Source organism: Echeneis naucrates, chromosome 24, assembly GCF_900963305.1.
Source record: "Echeneis naucrates chromosome 24, fEcheNa1.1, whole genome shotgun sequence".
Classification (NCBI taxonomy): domain Eukaryota; kingdom Metazoa; phylum Chordata; class Actinopteri; order Carangiformes; family Echeneidae; genus Echeneis; species Echeneis naucrates.
Genome location: NC_042534.1, coordinates 4,491,141 through 4,514,836, shown reverse-complemented (window position 1 = coordinate 4,514,836; position 23,696 = coordinate 4,491,141). Strand labels below are relative to the sequence as shown.

Sequence of the window (23,696 nt, the reverse complement as noted above, 5' to 3'; positions counted from 1 at the left end):
AACGCTCTCTAATGGACGATGATGAAATGTCATCAGTTAGCATTTTCCTGGAATGGCCATTCAATATAGTGACATTTGCGTGGAAGTAACCCAGCATGGCTTTATTTTTATTTACTAATCCAACCATATGGAGCAGCCACAGTAACAAGTTATACTTCATTCAACAATCAGCACCAGTCCCCCCCCCCACCCCAAAACCTCTTTAATGATGGACTGGTGGATGCTCGACCATGTGAAACTCATGCATCAATGCTGTGGCTAGCTATGAGACAGTGACTGGTAGAACTCGTACTCAGGTACCGGTCTTTAGTTTAAACATACGGATACTTCAGTTTAAAGCACATTCTTACTGTCCAGGCGCTGCAGTATAGTTACTCCACCATCATCGAATGTCTGAACGGTCTTTTTAAATTTTCTATATTTCATTTATTACAAATTTCATTACTTTCTTATGTCTTAGACCGAATAGGACAGAAGTAGATCTTATCCAATTACTCGATCGATGGATGGTATCGTGGGTAGAAAACTCGATTGCCTGCAGCCCTAAACACGATGTAATTTAACATTGTTACAGAAGATTTTGGTGTCTTTGTCTTCCTCCGTTTACACTGAGCAGACCTGCAGGACAGTTTCTGGGATTTCAGTGAGTCAATGTAAGGGGACAGTGCGTATTGGATGGACTGGAAGCTCTGCACTCATTACTCAACATAATGGACAGACAAATTGAGAGGAGAGGAGGAGGGGGGTGAGCATTGAGAGAGTTACTGGACGTGAATGAATCTCTCCTGTACCTGATCATGCAATATTATCGCTCTAATAGATAATGTAAAAATTGCTGAGTTGTAGTTTTCACACATCTCTCCTGGGCCATCGATCTCACTAACTGCTACAGCGTGTGGAAGCTGCTGTTTCTACAGGAAATTACCATGGAGGTTTCACCGCCCCCCTCCAAGAACCACCACATTAGCCTTTTCTTCAGCAGAAACTACGATAAGTTGAGCTGTTTCGACTGGAGTTTCTCTGATGGAGACTTCTCACTTTCACAAAATCTAATTTTATTTGAAAAGTGACACAATTTTTAAAGTCTCCTGACCTCTGAGAGAAGCCTGGATGAAGGAAACTCATTTGTATCAGCTAATTTTTTTCATTGCTATTATGATTATTAGAAATGCAGTCATCTTTTCTATGAATATCTAATTGTTAATCTTTAAACCAGGTAGGAAAAAGATTTAGAGGGCCAGTCACAGGCACGCCCACTCCGGGGCTCATAACACTCATGGACATTTCACATTTGGCTCAATCCAACCAGGAAGCTGAGAGCAGCAATGATTTACTTTAAGTGATATGGAGGCCATTTAGCGAGGCGGTACAACGTTGATGCTTCCTCTGTAGTCCACAATTTATTCCTTTAAGTGTTTTTTATACAGAATGACATGCAAAGGTTAAAAACCATTGGCATGTATTGTACTGAGGATATATCGAACAACAGTTTACATCATGTAAAATACTCAAATAAATAAACCAAGTAAACCAATGTGTTTGTGTCCATACATTACTTACACAGATTTGTAGCTGGGTTGTATGCTGCCGACAGCTTTTTGTTGGATGAGTCTGCCCGGCGCTTTGATAGTCTAAAGGGCTGCAATAAAGGTGTGCAAACAGACAGTGGACCCGCTCATAGCTCTGTTTATAGCACATTGTGTGTCTTCATACATGGATGTATTCGCATGCTTGCCCTCAGTGAGCATACACATTTGTACCACACAAAATTTTGCAGCTAAAAATACATAAAAACTGCAAATGACACAGAAACAAACAGATAACTTCATGTGCTCCCTCGCTGTAAAGTCTTTTCAGTATGATTCTAATCCAATCTGTTAAAGCGGCTGTCCCCTGTTTTGCCATTACCTTTGTACACACACACACACACACACACACAGAGATGATCCTGTATCCTGCTGTTGAGACAGAACAGAGCAACAGCTGCTGAAAACCAATATCACTAATGACTGACCCCCTAATATAACAACAGATACACACTGACACACAATCCACTTGGCGTGTGTGTTGTGTTTTAGCACATGTGTTGTACTGTATTTTTGTGCTTGTGTCAGATGTGGGTCGTCGTGTGTGATGTGTGTCTGGTGATATTAATTTTAATCATCATCTGTCTGTCCACACCACAGCTGCCACAGCATAGAGCTGGAAAAACTAGACAGGCTCGTCCTTTGGGAAGTTACCTCTAAAGAAACAATAATGATTCTACATTCTGTGTGTTGGAACAGGAATGATAAAATGATTTACATTTGAAAGATTAGAATAAAGATATATTTTACACAAACACGGAGAACACACAGAATCAGGGCAGAGCGAAGATGTGCCTCCAGTGCCTCCCCTCCCATCGCTAATAAAACTTTAAGTGGGTTTCACGTGTGCTACTCTTGTTGAGAGTGAATAATTTTTACACTGTGCACTGTGTAATTCAGCAGCAGAAAGGAGAACAGGAGCAAAACTGAGCGAGAACATGACTTGTTGAGGAGTTGTTTGTTTAGTTGGGGTCAAGGCAGGAAGAAGTCCTAAAAGATATAGTAGTAATTGTATTATAGGTTGGTTTGATATTTGTTCATATTGGCAGGTAGCACAAGAAGACTATTCAAACATTCGGAGAACCTTTTATAATTACACGGTCTACGTAAACCTGCAATAATAAATCGTGATTATCACACCGATATTATTAAAACAGCAAACAGTTGCTTATTCGGCGTCCAGCTGTTAGGCCATCACCACACGACGTTTACCAGCTAGTCACCAAACGTGTCCGTCTGATGGTGGTTGCTGAGCAGGCAGCGTGAAACAGGATGTTTAGCCTCTTTGTCAAACAATCCCGCTCACAGTTTGCACAGACAGACTGTGTTATGCAAACAGCAAAGGAGATTTGTTTTTACCAAAATGTAGAGGATGCCGGCAAAGCCCTCTAGTTTGTATATAAATTATATAAAGCTGTAATACTGAGCTCAATTATAATCAGTTAGCATTATACAATGGAGCCCTCTAGGGACACTTTTCTAAAGTCTGAGGAAGGAAAAGCAATTCATCGGACAAAAAAAAGGTTGCAATCATATTAATAAAGTGAGCTGAAGTGAAGGGCTGTGAGGGATTCTTCGGTCACCAGCATTTTCATCCTATTCTCAGACTATGTGCTATAAAAGAAAGTTGTTTTTTTTTTTTTTTTTTTGCTTTAAAAACAAAATGGCACCATTAGAGCGATGAGAGTGAAGCAGCAAAGAAAAAGCCAGGTTAACTGCCGGTACCTCCGACAATGCCACAACTAGAAATTGTTGAATTTCGTCATAAACCAGCGGTCAGCTTTTGTGCACGTGTGGGTGTGGAAGCTCCTCTGAGCGCTGAACGACTTGTTCCTCCTTGTACCTGTACTGTCCCTTCTGCACAGGACTGAATGCATGCACATCGTACTCAGCCGCTGTGCTTTTAGTTGTCTGAATGCTGTAATTGATAGAAAACCGCTTTTCCGTTGACGTGACAACCAAACCGTGGAGCTTATAAATTACATTCATACACAACTGGCTGCTTCAGAGCTGCCGTAGTGTTGCTGTACTGTGAGCCGGAGGAATCGGCATCCTCAGCAGCAGCACAGTCATATATTTGACTGATTCACTAATCCAGCTCCAGTCACTGGCATGAAGGAACAGCTTATTACCAGCCTAACAACACCATTCTTATCTAACTGCCAGAATTTCAAGGCAAGATCAGACAACGCAGGAAATTAAAACCTTGATTTATGCCTTTCAGGTGAGAGCAACCTCGGCAGGAGTTACAGAGTATACTGAGGAAAATTCACGAGGGATCTCTGCAGGACAGACCCAGTTCTGGGTCTGGTAAAACCAGGTTAAGTTGAATGTGTAATGATGTCGTTGAAAAACAACGGTGTTGATTCTATCGGTGGTATTTCTACGATGAGGCACCTCCACATCTGCTGACCTGGAGCTCAAAGAGATTAAATATGACCTAGGCTTATTAGGATGTTTAATTATCATAATGCATTCATTATGTTGCTACCATCAATGATACAATATCGCCATTTCATTATTTTTGTTTGTTTAACCTGGTAGGTCAGCTGGCCATAAATTCTAACACGCAGCAACATTTAAGCCGCGGGCAGAGCTGAGTGGCGAAGAGAGACAAGTCAGCTTTGGTGTGATGATGAAATCTGAACCCCATACAGCAGCGTCTACGGAAAAATGAGGCAGACAACTATCAGAGTACATCACAGAAAATGGAAGAAGAAGAAGAAAAAAGGCCTGCATTGTTTGGAAATGAAAGAAATGCAGCAGGTGCAGGAGGCAGAAAGTGTTTCGACTAGCCTATTTTTTAAAGGATATGGCTCGGATGAAAAGATCAATTTTAGGGATTTTGGAACTCATTGCAGTCTCTGGCAGCGGCACAGTGGAGTGAGATACAGCCAAAGGAGGTGTGAGCTTCGGGGGGAGGAGGAGGGAGGTTTGGTGGTGCTGCTGGTGTAGATGTGGACTGGTGAGCTCAGATAAAAGGGGTGCCAGGGATGGATTTGCTGATGAGCTGGTCTGATGAATGAGCGGAGTGCGGCACTGATAGACTTGTAAGACCGCCCATAACTTGTTAATATTTATGACAGTGCCAGCTGACCAAAGTGGTTTTATTAGAGCGAGCGGGCCAAGTTGAGTGCTCAGAGACCCACCTAACATGCTCCACTAAATCGTTTTAGTTTGATAAATTCCCTCCAGATTGGACCGTTTTTCCCTATTACCTGAAATACATCTGATTAAAAAGGGAATGAAGTTTAAACTTAGAAGAAATAAAGAAACAGTAATGTAAAGAAAACATAGATATAAGATAGATATTAAAATATCATAAAGTTAAATTATGATTATAATTATATAATTAATTGTCAGTCTCTGACAGTTTCCTCTGAACTACAGTGTGCCAACTGTTATCGCTAGTTTCCGTTCTTTATATTTAATCACTGCGTGCATGAATGTGCATTTCAGCTAATTCATAAATGTTTTCACCTTCTATCTTTAATGACAGTATGACATAGTATAGGCTAGTCATTGGATTAAATCCTATAAAGCCAATTTATTCCATTCACTCACAATGCTTTGACTTGAATGCCAAAAGGATCCAGCAGATTTGCTCCCAGAGACCTCAGTAAAGGGGGATAAAAAAGTTTTCTGTTCGGTGATACACCCAATTCAACCAACAGTGACAATAATGAAAGTATGATGTGATCAAAAGCTCCAGCGGGGCAGCAGGAGGGTTTGGTTTTATCGCTCTGAGAGCAGTTCTGTGTTGTGGGAGGCACACACGCACATTTACATGTATGATATCTACACGCATACTTTCACATACATTACAGTCACCCACGCAGAGTATAGGGGAGCATGCATGGACATGCAGAGCTGATAGGCAGACCCTCACTCCCTCAATGGCACTCCCACATACATAGACACTCAGCCAGATGTGAGCAGGATTAGCAAAGTTGGCAGTCGGCACAGAGCTCCTTATCCACTGCAGCTAATTCACTTAACTACGCCACCGCTCTCTCTCTGTCTCTGTCCCTTTCTCACCAACAATCTTTGTGTCCATCTTCACTTTTTGATCTCAGTGTCTGGCCCGTTTTTCCCCCTTTTTTTTTTTTTTTAACTCTGCCTTTCTCATCTCCACCTTTTTCCCTGTCTTCTCCTCTCCTCTGTTGTTGAAAGCTTGCTTTGCTTTGTCAGTGAGTGGAGGTAAAGCTGTCGAGGAAAACTTGCCTGAAGCTATGTGCTGATAAATGTGCAGCAGAGATGGGCCGTGTTACTCAAGAGGCTGCTTCAGATTTGGTGAAAATACATAAAAGCGGTGTCATTGTGACAGAAATATTTGAGGTTATTTTGAGTTGTACAACCTACGATGGGAGCTCAGAGGTTTACCCCTGAATGCACTAACTGTCCAGCTGTCATGTTTTGTCCTTTTACCCAACCAACACTGAGCTAATCATTGTCATTGTCAATGATCATTGTCGTTCAATTTTGCCCCCCTCCTCCAAAAAAAAAAAAAAAAAATCAATCTGAACAGGCTGAGCCTTTTAAAACCACCTGGTCACTGGCGACCTGTGCAAAACCTTAAATACTTAACAGATGCTTAAATATGCTTTACCTTATTGACAACCAGGTGCTGGTTGTAATCACACGATGTTTCAAGCTGTTACTTAATGCTGAAATAAATTAACTGACTGCTACTGTTATATTTACCACACAAGCATCAAAACAGTGTCAATCATGCCTTCACAGTTTGGACCCGGGTCACTCGGTTGAAGGACAGACACAGAGACTGCCATATGTCACACGTGGTGGACACTCTTATCCCGAGCAGCACAGTGTGACGAGCACATACGTGTTGCACATAATTGGCTCCAGTGGGACTGACTGAAACAACCTTTCAGCCTGACCCCAGATGACATGCCACAACCCAACCCACGCTCGGGCCAATAAGGTCTGAAAATACTCTTCTTGTGCAAGCAGCTTGAGTGTCTATGACACAATCCTGGACACCGAGAGACAATTGGTCAAAGAGATCCTTCTCTTTTTAAAACAGGTCTGCCTGTTAAATCCCATTACTGTAATTCAGCAAAGCAAAGTATTACCACGGCTTTAAAATGGTGCCATTCATCATTTAAATGTGCGTGTAAAAAATAAATACAATACAAAAATACAATTTTGGAGGGCACCATTGGGAAAAAAAGATAAATCAATCCATCCAGAGCTCAGCAAGCTATCAACACTAGTTGTCCATAAAAATAGTTTGTGGTTATCACTTTTAGTTAGTGCTGTTTTCTGATAAATTATGATTAAAGGTAAGAAAATAAACTCAGTGGATTTTAGTGTTTTTGAGTCTTTGCAGGAGACACTATTAAAGATCACCTCCTGAGAAAAGGAAACATCCTTTTCAGTGTTCCAGCTACTAATTTGTGTTTGTTTTTAACTTTGTGGTTTTGGATTTGGATTTCTTTCCAAATGCAGCTCTTCACGTCTTTTAAAACTTGGACTCCAGGGTGACCTCATCTTGGCCCTGACGTGACCCACCTGTGCAGAACAAGAAGAGGTCTGATGTGGAGGCCACAAATGTTGGCAGTTATGGTTTCATTTTTACATCATTCACTCACCTCCATTGCCACCGTCTGCCATGTTTGTTTTTGTTGTGTTACTCCTGCCTGGACACAATTAGGTCGACTGTCGGTTTAGGGCAACGTAAAAGTTGCGTTGAATTTTGATCAATGTGATTCGAAGGGTGCAGTTCAAAAATCATCAAGTCATCAAACAATTAGATCTGGGTCACATAAGGGGGAGAGAATAAGATTTGGACCACTTGGGCCTGCGGTGTGAACATAGGATGTTTTTTCTCTTTGTATTTTCCACAGGATGTTTAAATTCTGACCCTTTTTGAGAAGATTAAGGAGACATAAGTTTAGTGTGCGATGTAAAAAACCAAGCCTCGTCTAACAACTCCAGACCAGACCAGTCTGAAGTCAGCATAGACACTCACTGTGACAAGTGTTGTTTAGACTTTGAATCATCCAGTCTGAGTGGATTCACTTTGATGCTGCACAGTCTGAGGTCACTTTGTATTCATGCTGTTTGAAAAGACAAGAAATCAACATATGTATTTTAGGTCAATTGGCCCTTAGAGGTTTTTCATAAAAGTAAACACTTGAACAGGGTTGGGTGCTTCCTCAGCAAGGAACAATCTCATGGCATCCAAATCATCGAAATCATACCAGTCCAGAAAGACCGATCTGTATCTATATCTGTCCTGTTTCTGCCCTTGAACAGAATGCTCATGCAAGTGATAAGGCTCCCAGAAGAGAGGCATGAAAGTCTGGGAGAGGGAAAGAGAGAGAGAGAGAATGACAAGCAAGAAGTGTCACACCTGGAAGACTGCAGTCCGGCCTCAACCTTCACAGTACGCTGGACTCTCAGGAGAAAGTGCTGGAGGATTTGTCTTGGGGAAAAAACAAGTTGTTTATTTTCAGGTGAATTTAAGTTTAATTATTTTAGATAGTATTAGAATCAGTCTGGAAGTCGATGTAGTATCCTCCAAAGAGTTTGTGTCTTTGAAGGTGGGAGTCATTTTTGTCTTATTTAGAGACTTCCAACACACTGTGGAAATGGGTTGAACCAAACTGATAAAGAATAGAAAGAACTTTGAGGGAGAAGAAAATGGTTTCATTTGTCACGCAGTTAAAAAACATCCAGTGAATGAAAATGTAAAAAGTAAGAGGACAGAAAGATGAGCTGGGGCACAACAGAGCAAAATTTGTTTTCACGTCTCCTCTTTGGGTTTGATGCAACAAAAAATGATTCAGGCGTCTGCGGGAACACTGCAGTCCTACTGGTTCGACATGTAACCACACAAGTCGACACACACAAACACTGCACAAAAATGCAGCTCTAAAAACAATGTGTGTGTTTATCACTAATTCATCAGTAGCTCAGTGAAACTGTATTTGATCAACTGTAATGCGATTAGGAACAACAAAGAAATTTAATAATAATCTTCTGTCCGTTTCTTCCTTTGTTCTTCTGGTTTTTCAAGTTTTTTTGTGTATCAAGTTTCAGGTTACAAACTGTCCACCCTCCCATTTACACACACACACACACTTTTTCCAATGTTGTCTGTAAGGCGGTGACAGGTGTGTTGGCTTTGTCAGCGCTGTCAGCTGTCTGTCTGTGTGTGTCTGTGCGTGTCTAGACAGCACAGTTGAGGTCAGTTTCATATGGTGATGTGGCATGTACACAGCATGTCAGTCTGTCAGGTATCCATCAGTGTCGCACACACAAACACACACACACACACACACACTCCCTCGCGCCAATACTGATTTGAATATTAGAGACTAGAGATTAAAAAATAATCAGTCAGTCCTCCTCAGCTCAAAGGAGAAGATAATTCATAGTTTTTAATGTTTATTTCTCTTGGGGGCTAATTAGATCATTTTCACAGCAGAAATGAAATCGTACATTGATAACAAAGAGAAATGCGTTTTTACTGTAATGCTACACATTGCCATTAAATCTTCAAAATTAGAATTCAAAGTTCAGCACATTCCGCTAATGGTCATAATTATCTTCTCTCTCAACAGCAACACCACTGGCTGGAACCAAATTTGTACTTTTCACAGCTCAATTTTGAATTAGAGCAAATATAACCAAACTCTTAGCTTATTCTGACAAAAACATTTTTGACCTTGTATACGCAACTCTGTGACAGTTTCCGATTGAAAGATGGCAACAAATTCCATTTTAACATTAAGTCCATTTCAAAAGAGAGTTGGTCAATGGAAAGCCTCAGTGGTGAGAGGGAAATTGAAAAGAGGCTGGTGGAAACATGATGTTGATGAAGGTATTTAGGCGTTAAAGTGCTGATTGATCCTCTTGTCACTCACATCACCATGCAGCAGGGCACCATGGGTAATAATTAAACAGGACCTTTTCCATATGATGGTCAGTATATATGATATGTGGAGGGAAAATAATTTACTATCAGAACAATATAGAAAACAGTTACAGAGGTAAAAATAAAGTTTTCACGCGTGGAAAAAGAATTTCAACTGAAGGTCAACTTCTGAACTTTTTCTGAAGCTTTGATTTGTCCCGTTTTGATGAAAAATGTAATCCATGGTAGAGTTGAATGATAAAAACAAACTCACCACAAATACACAAGTTCAAAAGTATCAGACTGATGCGGAGAACTTCCTTTTTATATCTCTGCATCCTTTGTTACTCATACTTGATTTGAAAAGTTCTTCAATTCTTCAAGAAAACATGGATGATTTCACGTGTGCTCTGCGCCCATTCATCCGCCTTATCTCAGTCTCTGTCCTTTCTTCATGATCCAGTTGGAGTTCAGTCTTCAACTCGACGAAGCAGTGCACCTCATTCCATCCAGTCTTTTGCACTTCACTACTTTATTATTAAACTTTCTTATATGCAGATAACATAATACATAACCAGCTGAGGGCAGCTTCTTGATATTCCACTTTATTTTCCTGTGATAATTTGAGTTTTGCCTTTTTTTCCCTGCTGCCTTTCTGTTTTTTTTTTTTAAATAGATGCTATTCTTTACAGCGACTGTACGGCGTAATGACTTTTTTAACAACAGAGAAATGCAAATACATTTACAAATATGTGAAACCCAAAAATAAAGAATTTGTTTTGACCAAATCTACACTGAACTGAATTACAACTGCAAACAAACGGGCTGACATCAACATGCTTTTGCACTCTGTGTGTACCATATAGACATACTGAGCAGGAGCTGGATGGACTTTTTGGGACTTTTTCATCATTAAAAGTTCCCATATTGTTTGAAGTAAGATCAGTTCTAGGCTCCATCTTCGTACTATGAAATGTTCAGAAAGAGAGCCATTAAACCAACAAGCCGTCAAGACGTCAGTTACTTTGTGATGCAGAGCAGTCACAAATTTATCCCTTTATGGAAATCAACCCTGCGAATAAAACCAAAGAAAAAGTGTAAAATATGAACCTTTAAGTTTTGCTTTTGGATTTTCACTGTGCTGCAGTTGAGAATGAATATAAACATTCTCTGATAGATTATTTTAAAACAAACATTTACAGCTAGAAGGTGCAGCTGCCATTTAAAGTGGGCTAAAGTTACCCTTTCATCCACGCCTGCCCATCCTACAGCCCCTCCACCAGCCTTTTCAGAGAACAAATCACACCAGACACACTACAGATGAGCCCCAGACTCAGTATACCGACATCTACCAATCGGTCCCTCGAAGTCAGGCGCCCCCAACGCAGCCTGAGGTGAAACAGGCACGGTAGTATGAGTGTCATGGCCGCCCCGGTCACACTGCCCGTCAAACCCATCAGCAGGGAAAACCTGGGCACCAGCAGGGCCAGCAGATATGATGTCATCAACAAAGAGCTGCGGACCAGCAGCGCCAGACGGGACACACCTCGACCTCCATGTGGGGAAGACGTTGAGACGGCAGAGTCTGGAGACAGATTGAAGGAGAGAAGTTCGTGTTGACCCTGAAATCAACTTGTGTTCATAAGCCACTCAATTCTGACTGCACATGTGGAGGTGTCACCAGCCTCCATCCTTTTCCTTATTTATAGAGTTTATAGAGTGATCTTTGGGATGAGGTTCACATTTTGTCCAGTGAAACTATCCATGCAGTACATCATGGCAGCTGCAGGAAATGGCCTTTATGAGTGTTGGCAGTCCGTTCAGCTGTGGTGATGAAAGGAAGACGCATGTGCACATCCCCAGTCTATCTACACTTCACTGTTGGCCACCGGAGCTGAGGTCAGATGAATTGCTCAAAGGCAACTTGACAAATGTCCCTGATTTATTTATTTATTTTTTTGGGCTGGGCCGCCCTGCAGACACGAGGCTGCTTCTTCAGGCTTCAGGCTGTTTAGAAATGTGGAGAGAAAATGGCAGCTACCTGGGGCCATGTGTGATCTACATAGGCGTCACTCTAGAGAGCCACAGATGATCTTAGCACCACATCTCAGGGCTACGAATTTCAACTGTGGATGATTTAATGGGCGACGCTTTTCAGCGTAGAAAAAGTTGGGCCACTGGGGGAAGGCCGGCAGTTTGAATATGAATGTGTTCTCACCTCTCAGCAGACAGCTTTGCAGTATTTCAGCAGCGGAGTAGAATGGCAGTGGGAAGGACAGCAGCGCTTTGGCCAACAGGCACAGGTTGATGAGAGGTCGAAGGTCAGAGGGCAGGTTGTCGGTGATGACCTCACTGGTCTCAGCTCCCCACGTCAACACGGCCTGATGGATGAGGAAAACATTCAACACCAATCAATCAATCAATCACTCCAACTGCCAGCCCCCTTTCTTAATTAGTCCAGCTGTTTTCAGGTTGCACAGGTTACGTTGTATGTCTCATTTGTTGGTTTTTGTCATCACTAATTCATATAAATCAGCTCTCTTCATTCAAGATGCGATAAAAATGTGTAAAGTATTTTTTAATGTAAATATGTATCCTATAATCAACTGACTTGTTCAGCCAGTAAAGCAGCAACTAACCAATAAAGCAAACATGGTTTTCATGATGCAGGCGGCAGCATGAGTCCACCCAAGCATGGCATCAAACTGCCCTCTGTTCTCCATACTGCCCTCCAGAGGAGGCAGGAAGATCTGGGAGGTGTAGGAGAAGATGATGACCCCCACGGAGACGAGGAAGTCCTCCGGGTCCACGGACAGGGACAGACAGGACCAAGACCAGCTGCTGGCTCGGCTCAGACAGTACAGCATTACCAACAGGCTGACACAGAGTCAGACAAAACAGGAGGAAATGAGAAAAGATGAGGCTCTAATTCTGGAATAATGCAGATATGATCCTTTTCATTTACAAACTGTTTCAACTCTGAGATGCACAACAGCAGAAATCATACATTCAGATTAATCAATCAAACCAGAGAAAGCTACACGTAAAAAATGTAAGCATTAATTAAACAATGTTAGATAGTGAACATGTATGAGGGGTTAAGTTTTCTCATGTGGTTTCAAAAAATGAATCAATTACATACATAAACCGTTCAAAGGTCACTTGAGTTGGTTGATTGTCACAGAGCTGTGAATTTATTTTCTGTTTTGTGGTTCCTTCATGTAGAAATGTGAGAGTCAGACAAGAAATTTTGCCACAAATTTCAGCTTGGCATACATAATAATACACATCTGCCATGACCTGCAGGCGCAGGAAAAAGGTCTGGACTGAATGTTTTTGTGTGCAAAGACGCAAATAGTTGCAGGAAAGCTCAGAGACGTCCAGGGCCATTTTTACTGTCTCATTGGGGGCATCTGGCATCAGGAATAAATCAATCAACTGGTAACAGTGACGTACGGCAGGTGGAAGCAGATGACCCAAAGAGCAGCAGCTGACAAAGGATCAAGGGACCAAGAACGGGAACAGATTATAAAGACCGCCTTGCTGTCTTCGTTTAACATGATAGGCGAGCGTGCCGGTTGAATGCTCCTCTGTCGCGGTGCTTCTTTTATCCAATCACCTGATGAGCATGTGAGCCAGGGAGCAGAGCAGGCTGAGCGTGGATACTGGTCTGAGATCAGTCAGCATCAGGCAGGGAAGCAAGAAGATCAGCGAGAGCAGAGAACATACAGATCTGGAAACGGCCAGTCCTGACAGACTGTCAGACAACAGACTGGTGGAGACGACTAAATAGAGGGTGCAGGTCATCATCAGTTCAATGACCTGAGAGAGACAGAGAGATGTTCGCTTGGTGCATTTGCTCTACAGTGTGGGAAACAGCTGACATTTCATTTCACCTCTTCGTATCTATTCCAAAAAATCTTACATGAGAAATAATGTTTGAGGAACCTGGACTAGTTAAATTCCGCAAGATTAAGTTCCAAAATCATACTTTTTCAATGCGATGATCCAAAAGAATGATGTAATTTCACAGCTTTCAGTGCAATTTAACGAAAGAAAGGTCTCCCTAAACCAAAAACAAACACTCAGACGACACAGACTGATCCGTAACATTTAAAGTTACTGTTGCTTGGAGTTTTTTAAACATGTGCTGACGTATTTAGAGAAAGTGTGTGTTGCTTCAGAGGTTACTTAGGTGTAATGTGTGCTTTACCTGAGCTACATTAACCATCCAGCCCCCCAGGCCAGGCCAGTAGGGCCACAGTCCTTTGCAGCAGGCCTCCACTATGTCCTGGTAGCTGTGCCGGACTCTGACCTTTGACGCTGAGCCACCACTGAAGCAAACAAACAACATCAAACTATGACGACTTTTTAAAGTTTGAATTTGTTTTCACAGCATCTCTTGTAATATAATATTTAGATATGTATATATATGAGCCTGGTTTGTTTTGTCCTAGAGTTAAATTACATTAGATTAAATTAGAGACATTCTAGTTATTTCCTGTTTTATTTTGTAATTATTTCCCTTGTGTGTTGTGTGGTTGGTTACTTCCTGTTTGCCTCCCCTGATTATCTGCCCCGCCCTGATGTGTGTCACCTGTGTCTCGTTGGCTTCCTTGTGTATTTAAGTCTCTGTGTGTCAGTTCCTCTGTTTTGCCTCCATGCTCAGTTGTGTGTTTCACATTTTGGGTCCTTAAAGCTTGATATCATGCTCTTGAGCCCCTTTTTGGGTTTTTTTCCCCAGTGTTGTAACTGAGAACAAGTATTTTGACAGATGCATATTTGAAGTCAAACTCAGCTCAGTTGAACTGAATCTGAATCTGAATTTAATTTGGACAAGGCCCCACAAAACCTATGAGGCAAACGTAAACAGTGCAGCGCAGCCACACTTCTCTTAGATGACTCTTAAAAACTCTCCTCTCTGGGCACGCGTTGAGCCTAAATTCCCCTGAAGTGTCTGGAGGAAATAGATAAGCGTGAGAATGACTCTGCTGTGAGACAGGATGGTCACCATTGCTGGGGAGAAAAAAAAAAAACTGAGACTTGGGTAAGAGCTGTTTTAAAATGGTACAATGACAGAGAAAAGGTTCAGTAAGTTACTGAAAGGTGTCTTTAAACAATGATTATGCCATAACACTGCATAAACTTTACCTTTGTTCCTCTTCATATAGACAAGCCACCAGGATCCGCCCAGTGTGGTTACAGACCCAGGCCGACAGAACCAGCAGGACTAGACCCACATAACCCGACTGGACCAGAGCAAAGGGTAACCCCAACACAAAGATGCCCTGAGGAGAAGCACATCGAGATGTTGGATTGGTTTACAACACAAAGTAAGTTTCTTATCAGTTTCCAAGATGCAAAAAGCGTTGGGTGCACTTCCAATCAGCTGACAGTTAAAATCAATAACAGGAGTATGAGGAATTTTGAAATAAAATGAGTTGTTGTTAGCAGAAGGAATCGATTTTAGACTACGGCAGGAAGTAGATCACCGTGGAGATCTATCCGTAGGGAATGAGGTGCTTCCCGTTAGGTGGATGGGAACAGCTTTGCAGGAGGGAAATCTCTGGGTCAGACTCAGATGGTTGAGAGCCAGAGAAAAGTTTTAAGGTGACAGTTCACAAGAGAGGTAGAGTTTAGAGAAGGAAATGTGCTTGTGACTTCAAAAAGATGTCAGGATTTAACTTTGACTGAGCTTGAAAAAGCATGTAATAGTACAATATCATTTAAAAAAAAAATCCAAGATGAGAAGTGTGTGTTAAAATGAGTCTATCATTAATTGGTGTGAACTGTAGAAAAGGCAACCAGCTGGAGACCTAAAACAAAGAAGCACAAAAACCTAAATTCAGTCTGTGTCCTGAACCAGCACAACACTGTTGGAAGAAATTTGTCAGCAAGGTCCTGGGTTGGCAAAGTGTTGGCTAATACAATAATGTACCCCGTAATTACATTTTCTGTCAAAGCAAAGATGTCTGGATGGTCCTGTAAACTGTGAATGGCTGTAAGATGAATATTTTATAGCTTTTTCTGAGAGGAATAACAAAAACTCCAAAAACTTTGAAATGAGGGAGAGAAAGAATAAGGACGGCAGTTGAGGTGGAAAAGGAGGAAAGGAGAGAAGAAAGGGACTGTTCATGGTTGGATGATGATGAGGAGGCGAGAGGAGAGTTCTTGGCGTGTTTCCCAGAGAGTTCGAGGATGCAGAAGACCAGCAGGAGCAGAAGGAGGAGAGGAGTCGGGCTTTGGCCCGTCACCAAGGGAAAATGTTAGCGACTGCCAGTGAGAGAGAAGGCGAGGAGAAGACCGGATGTAGATGAAAGAGGGAGGCGAGAGGAGGAGAAGGAAAGAGAAAGGGGAGACGGAGGAAGGAGAGGTGTGACCTCCTGGCTGGAGAGGGAGGAGGACGAGGAGATCACAGGAGACAACAAGCCTCTTTGATGGAGCTGCTGTGTTTCCAATGTTGGAACACGGAGGTACAGAGTCGTGGAGGCACACACACATTCTCTCTTTCAAGTTATCATCTTGTAACTGGTGTCTGTTAGGCATATGCTGATGGAGCTTTGATGTTCAAATGGAGCTGCTGAGGATGAAAGCAGTTTGAGAGAAATCTGACGCTCAAGTATCGGATTTCACCCCCCACCCTTCTCTCTCTCTCTCTCCCCCTGCACTTCTTTTTCTCTGTGGTTTTTGCCATCCGACTCCTCATTGGTTTCTCTTAGCACAACCTGAACTAGCTCCCAATCACAAACGGGTACAATCAGGGAGGAAACAAATTCCTGATTGGCTTTGAAGAAGACGGGGGGGAGAGATGATTCCTTTGCAGCTCCATCTGTCACCGCCCAGCTCCCATGATACCTTAAATTCTGCCCATTCAAGCCACGTTGACCACGAAACACTGCGCCTTTTTTTTTTTTTTTAAATATCTTGCGTATGAAATGTTGGCCATCATGGAGAAAGGCCATTATTAATTACATATTTGCTGCTCCCATCTAATATTGGGTCATTCCCAATATATTATGCAAGCACATGTCCTTTGCACAAAAAAGTGGTGGAGAAATGTCTCGTCTCACCATGTGGGGATTATGGATAGCAGACGCGAGCAGAAACAGGCAGGTTTGACATTTAAATAACTCCAGGATCCTTTTTTTTTTTGAAGCCATGACAAATGTAATGCTAACTTTAATCCAAGTTTTATTTGCCCAAATTTAAAAAAAAAAAAAAAATGCAGGCACGATTTGCTTTTGTCTTTAAAATGTTCAGATAATTTTCACAGGATTTTTTTGTGCAAAGCTAAAACATTTCAGTCAGTCGTCGTCTGCTCCATCTGCTGATAGTGATGTTGAAAAGCACTGCAGTGGAGTGAGGGTGATGGAAAATTTTTAGCGCTGAAAAGATTGGTTGTCATGGTTAGTCCGTGAAAGGAAAATTAAACTTCAGGTATTCATATGCTTAATGGAAATTCATTTTTTTTTCCTCAATTCTGAGAGTTCAGTTGTGAGAATTTACCAATATTTCATAAATAAAAATGATTTGGGCATTTCTGAGCTGGGTTCTTTGTTGGGTCACCATGGATTTTGATAACTTTGTTCAAGGTTATTTTTCACTATTTTATGGCATTTTTATAGGCCGAATTATCATCTAAATTGATATGAAAAGATGCAATGATGAAAGTCATTGAAATGTATTACAGCCTTAAACTGGGCTTTATGTCTGCTTAATGGGAGAACTGGGCTAAATGAAGGTATTTATAGTCCAAACCAATAATCAGTTACTTCAGAACATAATTGGCTCTGGGTGATTCTTTAATAATATTTCTAATAAGGACAATAGAGCTGATAATGATAATAAGGAATGTAACATAAATCTGATGGAATTTGGCACTCAAATTGAAATTTTTACTTTTCTAAACGCACAAACCCGCAGCTTTTTCTCAACATTTTCAACAGCCTTGGGAGGAATTTGGCAGCATGATGAACCCAATAACATCTGACAGCAATCTTTCCAAAACAAATTGGGGACATCCTTTATTTCCCCACGGCTCGTGTTTGGACTGGAAAATCACATTTCAGAACTTGTGACACATTTCAAGGTAAAAATGTAACTTTATAAACACACAGCCCTTCACTCTTCGGCAGTTAAATGAAATTCAGTCTTCGTCGAAAACAAAAGGTCGACGTCTCTAAATCTATGATGAGGACACACAAACTGGAGCTGCCTCATTAATAGTCAGGTTAGAATTCAAACTGACTTTCATAATATTCCCAAATCAGGAGCCTCAAGGGTGGGAGCTGCTTTTTACATTTCTGGCAGCAAATTTTCTTTCCAATAAAAACTTTATTAAGCTGGCAGACAGCCAGTTTTATTGGCATCAATAAACCACCAAATCGGAAAATACATATTTTCTTTTTAGCCTTGATAGGAGGTAACGCTGCTGGTCTTTTTTCCATTATTAAGCCATCTGCTAGCCTCTTAACACATGACTCTGCCACCATGACACTGATTAGTGTTATACATCCCAACATATTTTATGCTTCCAATGTATTCATCCAGCAGTGTCTCAGGTTATAAACACTTAAAGCATCTAGTGAATCACAACCTGTAATCAGGAGACTCTTCTTTTTTGCTCTGTTAGTCACATTAACCCATCTCCAACCTTGACCAAAGGGATTACCGAGCGAGGTTAAGGTTTCTGATTACTGCGCGCTGCAGGTAACGAATAACCTAGAAAACATTAACCAACCCAACACTCCCAGACAGAAGATTGGTACCGTCTGGGTGTTTGAAATTGAAAATAAGGTGACAAACGCTATACATTTGTCATCTGCTGAATTGGCTGTTAAAATAAGTATTGTTGTGAAACTTGGTCTCTACTGAAAACTGAAGTAAAACGAAATCCTGGCACCCGGATAGAGAATCAAGCATCAACAATCCAAAGCACTAATAATTTATCTACTAAATATCTGTTTATGTGTAACTTTACCTCATTTCTTGGGGGAATACTGTTCATCTGCTTGTGTGTGTTACGTGTGTACATGCATGCATACGGTGTTTTGACACCCTGATGTTATAATGCATTCTCTATGGGCCCAGTGATGCTGTTAATTACAGTACAGCTATTCAGTGAAAGGACACATTAACATGAGTGCAGCAGCTGAATATAGCCCAGCATTTACAGCGTAATCAGCTATTAGCATTGCTGCCACGAGGAGACACTGACTCTGGGCTTTTCTTTTGTTGAAATTATTTGATTCACACTTTATTTGATTACGCAGGCTCGAGAGTGCCTGACAAACAGCCTGCAAGACCACAAAGCATTGTTTAGTCATAATAAAACACAATGGGAGCAGAATAAAGGGTCTGCAAGCTTAATGCGTTCTGACTGTACTGTGCAGCTTGGCCTCTAAACAGCTGTCACTTACATTTTGCATTTGTCTTCCACAGCAGTAAAGACGGGGAGGGCAACAAAAGAGGAATGACAGGCTGAAACTGAGCAATAAGTCACTAATCATGATTGTATAATGGATGAATATCTTTCATATCTAAGAGAAGAATTTGACAAGATTAATTTCTACGCAGGGATTAGATCCAAAACACAGAGGTGACTTTACTGTCACAGGTTTAGTTCGTCTTCATAGCTGCCTCCTCATTCCAGATATATAACATTCATTTGGTCAGTGGCCAACAGATGGGTACCAGGAGCAGTTTGGAGTTTTTGGAGTTGGGGGGGGGAGAAACAGATTAAAAATGCTCGACGTGGGTGCCTGCAAACATGCGTTCAATGTTTTCAGTTAATCTGGATTATGACAAACCTTTCTGTCTCGTTCCTTCCACATAGTATATTTTTTTTACATGCACCTTTACTCTGTAAACGTATACCTGTATAGCATTTGTTACGTTCCAGCCGGCCTCCCAGGCGGTGATGGTGGGAGATGGGTTCTGGGTCAGACCTGTGGGGCCAGCGTTGGGGCTCTGACGTGGATCAGCTGAGCTCATCCTTGCTCTCTCCTCTTCAAGGCGGGTACAGAACTCAGTCGTCCCCTCCACAGTTTCCCTTCCCTGGCTTTTCACCCCTCCACCTTCAGGCAGTCCCTGCCTTTGTATATTCCCTTTGTTATTCCCAGCCAGCCAGCAGGATGTGGCCCTCTCACCCACCTCACTGTTGGTTTCCATCTTGTCAGTCTGCAAATCAGAGGATCTTTTCCCTTCACCATAACTTGTAGTATTTTTAAACCAAAGGGAGTCCGCAGTGGAAACCGCTGAAGTTATGATGATGCTCCTGGGTCCAGAGGAGATCACTGCAGCCCTGGTTTCTTTGAAGGCTGGATTGTCATGCCGAGAGCGGCTGCTGGATCCTGTCAGGTTAGACGCCAATCTGTCGTCTTGCCCGGTCACAGACAGGCCGTTTGGTCTACATGAGGTTTTGGTTCTTCTGGTGTCATCGGCGCTTACTTTTCTGTCTGTGATGTGGTCAGAAGGCAATCTATTGTCCTCAGCATGGGTTCTGCTCAGCTCATCGCTGTGGGTTAGAACCAGCATCTCTTCATCCTCCTGAAAGGAGCTGTTGATCAAAATCAATTTTCAGCAAATGTGTTTTGTTTTGTTTTTTTTAAACCCTCAGCCACTTTTTGTTCATTCAGTCACAAGGTCATGTTCGGTTAAAAAAAAAAAAAAAAACTCAGTGAGAAATGCTAAACTGGTGTGATTGTGAGGATGGAGTGCTCAGGAGAACAACAAATGAGTCATTCTAAGTGCTTGTAAAGTATTTTTAAGTTGCTCTCTAGACAATTTCTAATTAATTAAACCCATTTCTTTTCATTAAGAAGTTTTTTTTTTTTCCTGTTATGTTTTGACACAATAAAAAAATTAATCCATATAGACAGATACTCTGCATAAATCTCACAGCAGGTCAATGTTATTACACAAATCTTTTTCAAGACCTGAGCTAGTGATGCTGCACCACCTTTATTTATTTCTATATACATGAAAGTAGGTATTTCTCTATGGAAATAAATAGTACAGGTTCTATCCCAGAATCTGACTCACCTTGTAGTCCAGTTCAGGTGTAGCCTCGACGCTGCCCAGCCCCACAGAGATCCAGCCGTCCGCCCGGGCTGCCCAAAGCCTCGAGCCCAGTGAAGAGAGCCCATCTTCAGCCGGATGGTCCCCCCTCCGTCAGCCTGTCTGCCTCTGGAAGTCTGAGGCTCTGGAGGAGTTTGACTGACACTGGGCCTGTAAACACAATATCTGAAGCACACCAGCATAACGACACACATGGGCAGGTTGAAGTGATTGACAGGTCGATGAGCTGTAACATTATAATATGACAGTCTCCAACAGTGGCGCAGTAAACAGACATAATGGTCAACATGGTGGATGGGTGCGTTTCCTGAACTGGAAGGGCAAAACTTAGTTTACTTCCTTTTTATACACACTTAAATTTAATACGTAAAGCAAACCTAAATTACACAGCTCCCAAATGTAACTCTCAATTTAGCAAGCTACTCATTTACCTCTCGATGACTAAGATGTTTTTAAGAAGTCATGAAGACATGTAGTTTCACCTTTCACATCTGTTCACCCCCCGGGGCATCTTCTCTGCTCTGTCAGCCCAGCTTTTGCCCCAGAGTGTGGTGAGTTGTGCGGTGCAGCAGGAGGAGCTATAGAACAATAGTGCATGAAACCGGGAGGACAAAGTTTGTGTCCAGCTCTGCTCTCCTCATTTCTGAAGTACTGAAAAGTCCTGTTCTGTTTTCGTGCTTTTCAACTCTTCCTTTCTTCGTCCTTCTTTGGCGTCTTGTCCCCAAAAGTGTGCTGGTGCAATCTTTCATTTGTTTTGCAGCATCTGAAGGTTTCATACGTGTTATTTTCTCCGCTCTGCACTGAACCAGACAACTCATTTTTAGCTTTACATTTTTTTTTTATTTCTATTTTGCCATCTTCTGAGGAAAAATATGATCTTGTACCATATCTCTACTTTGCTGTTCCTACTGGCTGCACGGTGCATTTGTAGTTTTTTATAACTTTGATGATACCTTTCTACTCTATTTAGCCCCCCACCCCCCCCCCCCCCCCAAAAAAAAAGAAAAAAGAAGAAACAAACAAAAAAGCTATTTCCTTTATCTTCCAACTTTTCCAACTCAGAACGTATCCCAGTTTAACTCTGAGGGGAGGAGGAGGAGAGCAGAGAGGAAGAGGAGGAGGCGAGGGGGAGTGTACAGAGAGGGGGGGAGCCGGGCTCAACTTCTTACGGAACTTTTTCTCTGACATTAAACGCAGCACAGGGAGGGCTCGCGCGGTACTTCGTCGGACTTCAGGTGTGTTGCGCGATGAGGCGGCTGCTGCGCGTGCTGCTGACCGCGCTGCTGTGGCGGTGTGCCGGCGGCCAGCAGAGAGGTGAGTCCTGACCGGTAGCCTCCGTTTTCAGGCGCTCTCTTACGAAAAATGACCTTTGACCTCTTTGGGTTTGTTGTTTCAGGTGTTGGTTGTTGTTTTTTGTTTGTTTGTGTGTGTGTGTGTGTGTGAGAGAGAGAGAGATTCAAAGATATCCAGAAACATTTTGAATCACCTGATGGATGCTCCTATTGGCTGGTATTTTTAGACCCATAAATGAAATTACAGGCTTGAACTTCAGCTCCTCAGGCCTTGACATCAGCTGCTGGGCCAGTGTGTTGTCCTTCAGATGCCTGCTTTCCCCCCTGCTGCACCCCTGCAGTGGTTTGACTCTGAACGCAGGCTGTGTGGATCATCAGCTCTTCTCAAACTTTTTAATATCGAAGCTCGTTCAAGTAAACTGGCACAGATTAGAGCACATATTCCCATTTGGTAAATGTTAGCAGAATGTGCAGCATCACTGTAGCTGCCCATCCGTTTTGCATTTACAATGGAGGGATGGAATTATAGCTAAAATGAATGATTCCCTTTTGTCGGGAGTCGCAGGGAGATCAGTTCCCAGCAACCACCTTGAGCATCAGTGACTATGTTCTGACATAATGGCTTTGAATGTGAGCTGCTTTTAGATCATGTCATCAGGTGTCCAATGAGTGTAGTTGACTGTAGTGCTACCACAGTGTGTGTGTGTGTGTGTGTGTGTGTGTTTTGTACTGTAGCAGTCAGTCACAACATGATTTAAAGTGTTTGTTCACCCAAATAATCCAAAGAACATCATCTCACCAATGTCTGTAGTCAATATTGAGCTGCAGCTGTGCAGGTAGTTTTGGACACCAGTTGTTTGCCACCACCCAAATACAATAAAGGTGAATTTGATTTCATTTCTCCAGCTCAAATCATTGAAGATGACGATGAATAATAAAAACGTAAAAATTAAATGCACATTTGTATCAGAAACTGTCTCCTTGTTCTCTGGATAATCTTTAGACTTCGCTATCGCCATCCAGGCTAACAAGGATGGGAGTTTACAGAAAGACACATTGATGGTGAATTTTAAAAATTTGTCTTCAATGCTTTGAGCATCACAGATGGGATTCAATTCATCTCTAATGTATTGTGTTGGCAAAATTTTAGTTGGATATCTCAAAACCCAAACAAATAAACCGTCAATCTGCATGCTGGGATGTTGCTCTGGTTCTGAGAGAGAATGTTTTTTTTGTTTTTTGTTTTTTAAATGTAGTTCTTTTATAGCAATTTAGGTGAGCCAACCCCTTTTAAAGATCAAACCGAGTTATGAAGTACAAACTGCTGCTGCTCTCTTACGTGGTTACCTGTGAGGCTGTAAAAGATGAGTTCTGTGCTGCGTGTAGAAAGGCCGTGACACAGTCAACAAAGAGAAATGAGCAACAAAGCTTTGAGTAGAGACGGGGATTGACTGCTGTGACAAAATCAATATAACACGGACCACAATGAGAGCCAACACATTAATGCAAAATGCTGATTCTTAAAGGTGTGAGGCAAATTGTCCCGTTTAACCACAAAATGATGAATTGGATATTTATAGACAATGAAAAAAAAAAAAACTTCCATTATCGTTAGATCGTTGGGTGTGTGTGTGTGTGTGTGGACGAGACAACTCTAGTGCCTGTCGTGCTTTTTTTTTTTTCTATTCATCTTCTTCAAAACATCTCCAGCTACTGTTTAACCCAAGAGTGCTTTGGAGGGGGTGTTTACGCTTTTGCTTATTGTGTGTGTGAGAGAGAGAAAGTGAGTGGAAGAGGGCGGGAGAGGCCATCTGTGTAAGGAGTCTCATTACCAGACGTGTCAACTGGGCATGC

The 23,696-nt window shown here is 42.0% G+C and overlaps 2 protein-coding genes across 6 annotated transcripts in view; one reads left to right on the top strand and one right to left on the bottom strand.

Moving 5' to 3' along the window:
- Positions 1–10,736: 10,736 nt before the first annotated feature.
- Positions 10,737–21,134, bottom strand: LOC115038214 (vesicular inhibitory amino acid transporter-like). The gene is made up of 9 exons (XM_029497086.1): positions 21,033–21,134; positions 20,515–20,700; positions 19,348–20,029; positions 14,623–14,759; positions 13,685–13,805; positions 13,091–13,293; positions 12,111–12,348; positions 11,690–11,852; positions 10,737–11,056 (listed from the first exon to the last, which is right to left on the bottom strand). The coding sequence occupies exons 1-9, from the start codon at positions 21,059–21,061 to the stop codon at positions 10,737–10,739; spliced, it is 2,079 nt and encodes a 692-aa protein (XP_029352946.1). The 5' UTR covers positions 21,062–21,134.
- Positions 21,135–21,741: 607 nt separating this feature from the next.
- lama2 (laminin, alpha 2) overlaps positions 21,742–23,696 on the top strand; it is a 145,565-nt gene continuing 143,610 nt past the window's right edge. For all 5 annotated transcript variants that reach the window (XM_029496079.1, XM_029496077.1, XM_029496081.1 and 2 more), the window contains exon 1: positions 21,742–21,864. In XM_029496079.1, coding sequence (XP_029351939.1) covers positions 21,798–21,864 — 67 coding nt within the window. In that variant the 5' untranslated portion in view covers positions 21,742–21,797. The remainder of the gene's footprint in view (positions 21,865–23,696) is intronic.

What these genes read in the sequence shown, in the direction of transcription:
- LOC115038214 (XM_029497086.1), bottom strand. Translation starts at nt 21,061, where the DNA reads ATGCCCCGGGGGGTGAACAGATGTGAAAG. An exon ending in AAACCATGTTTGCTTTATTG is followed by an intron (nt 11,853 to 12,110) that starts GTTAGTTGCTGC and finishes CTCATCCATCAG; the next exon opens with GCCGTGTTGACGTGGGGAGC. An exon ending in GCAAAGCTGTCTGCTGAGAG is followed by an intron (nt 11,057 to 11,689) that starts GTGAGAACACAT and finishes ATCTGTCTCCAG; the next exon opens with ACTCTGCCGTCTCAACGTCT.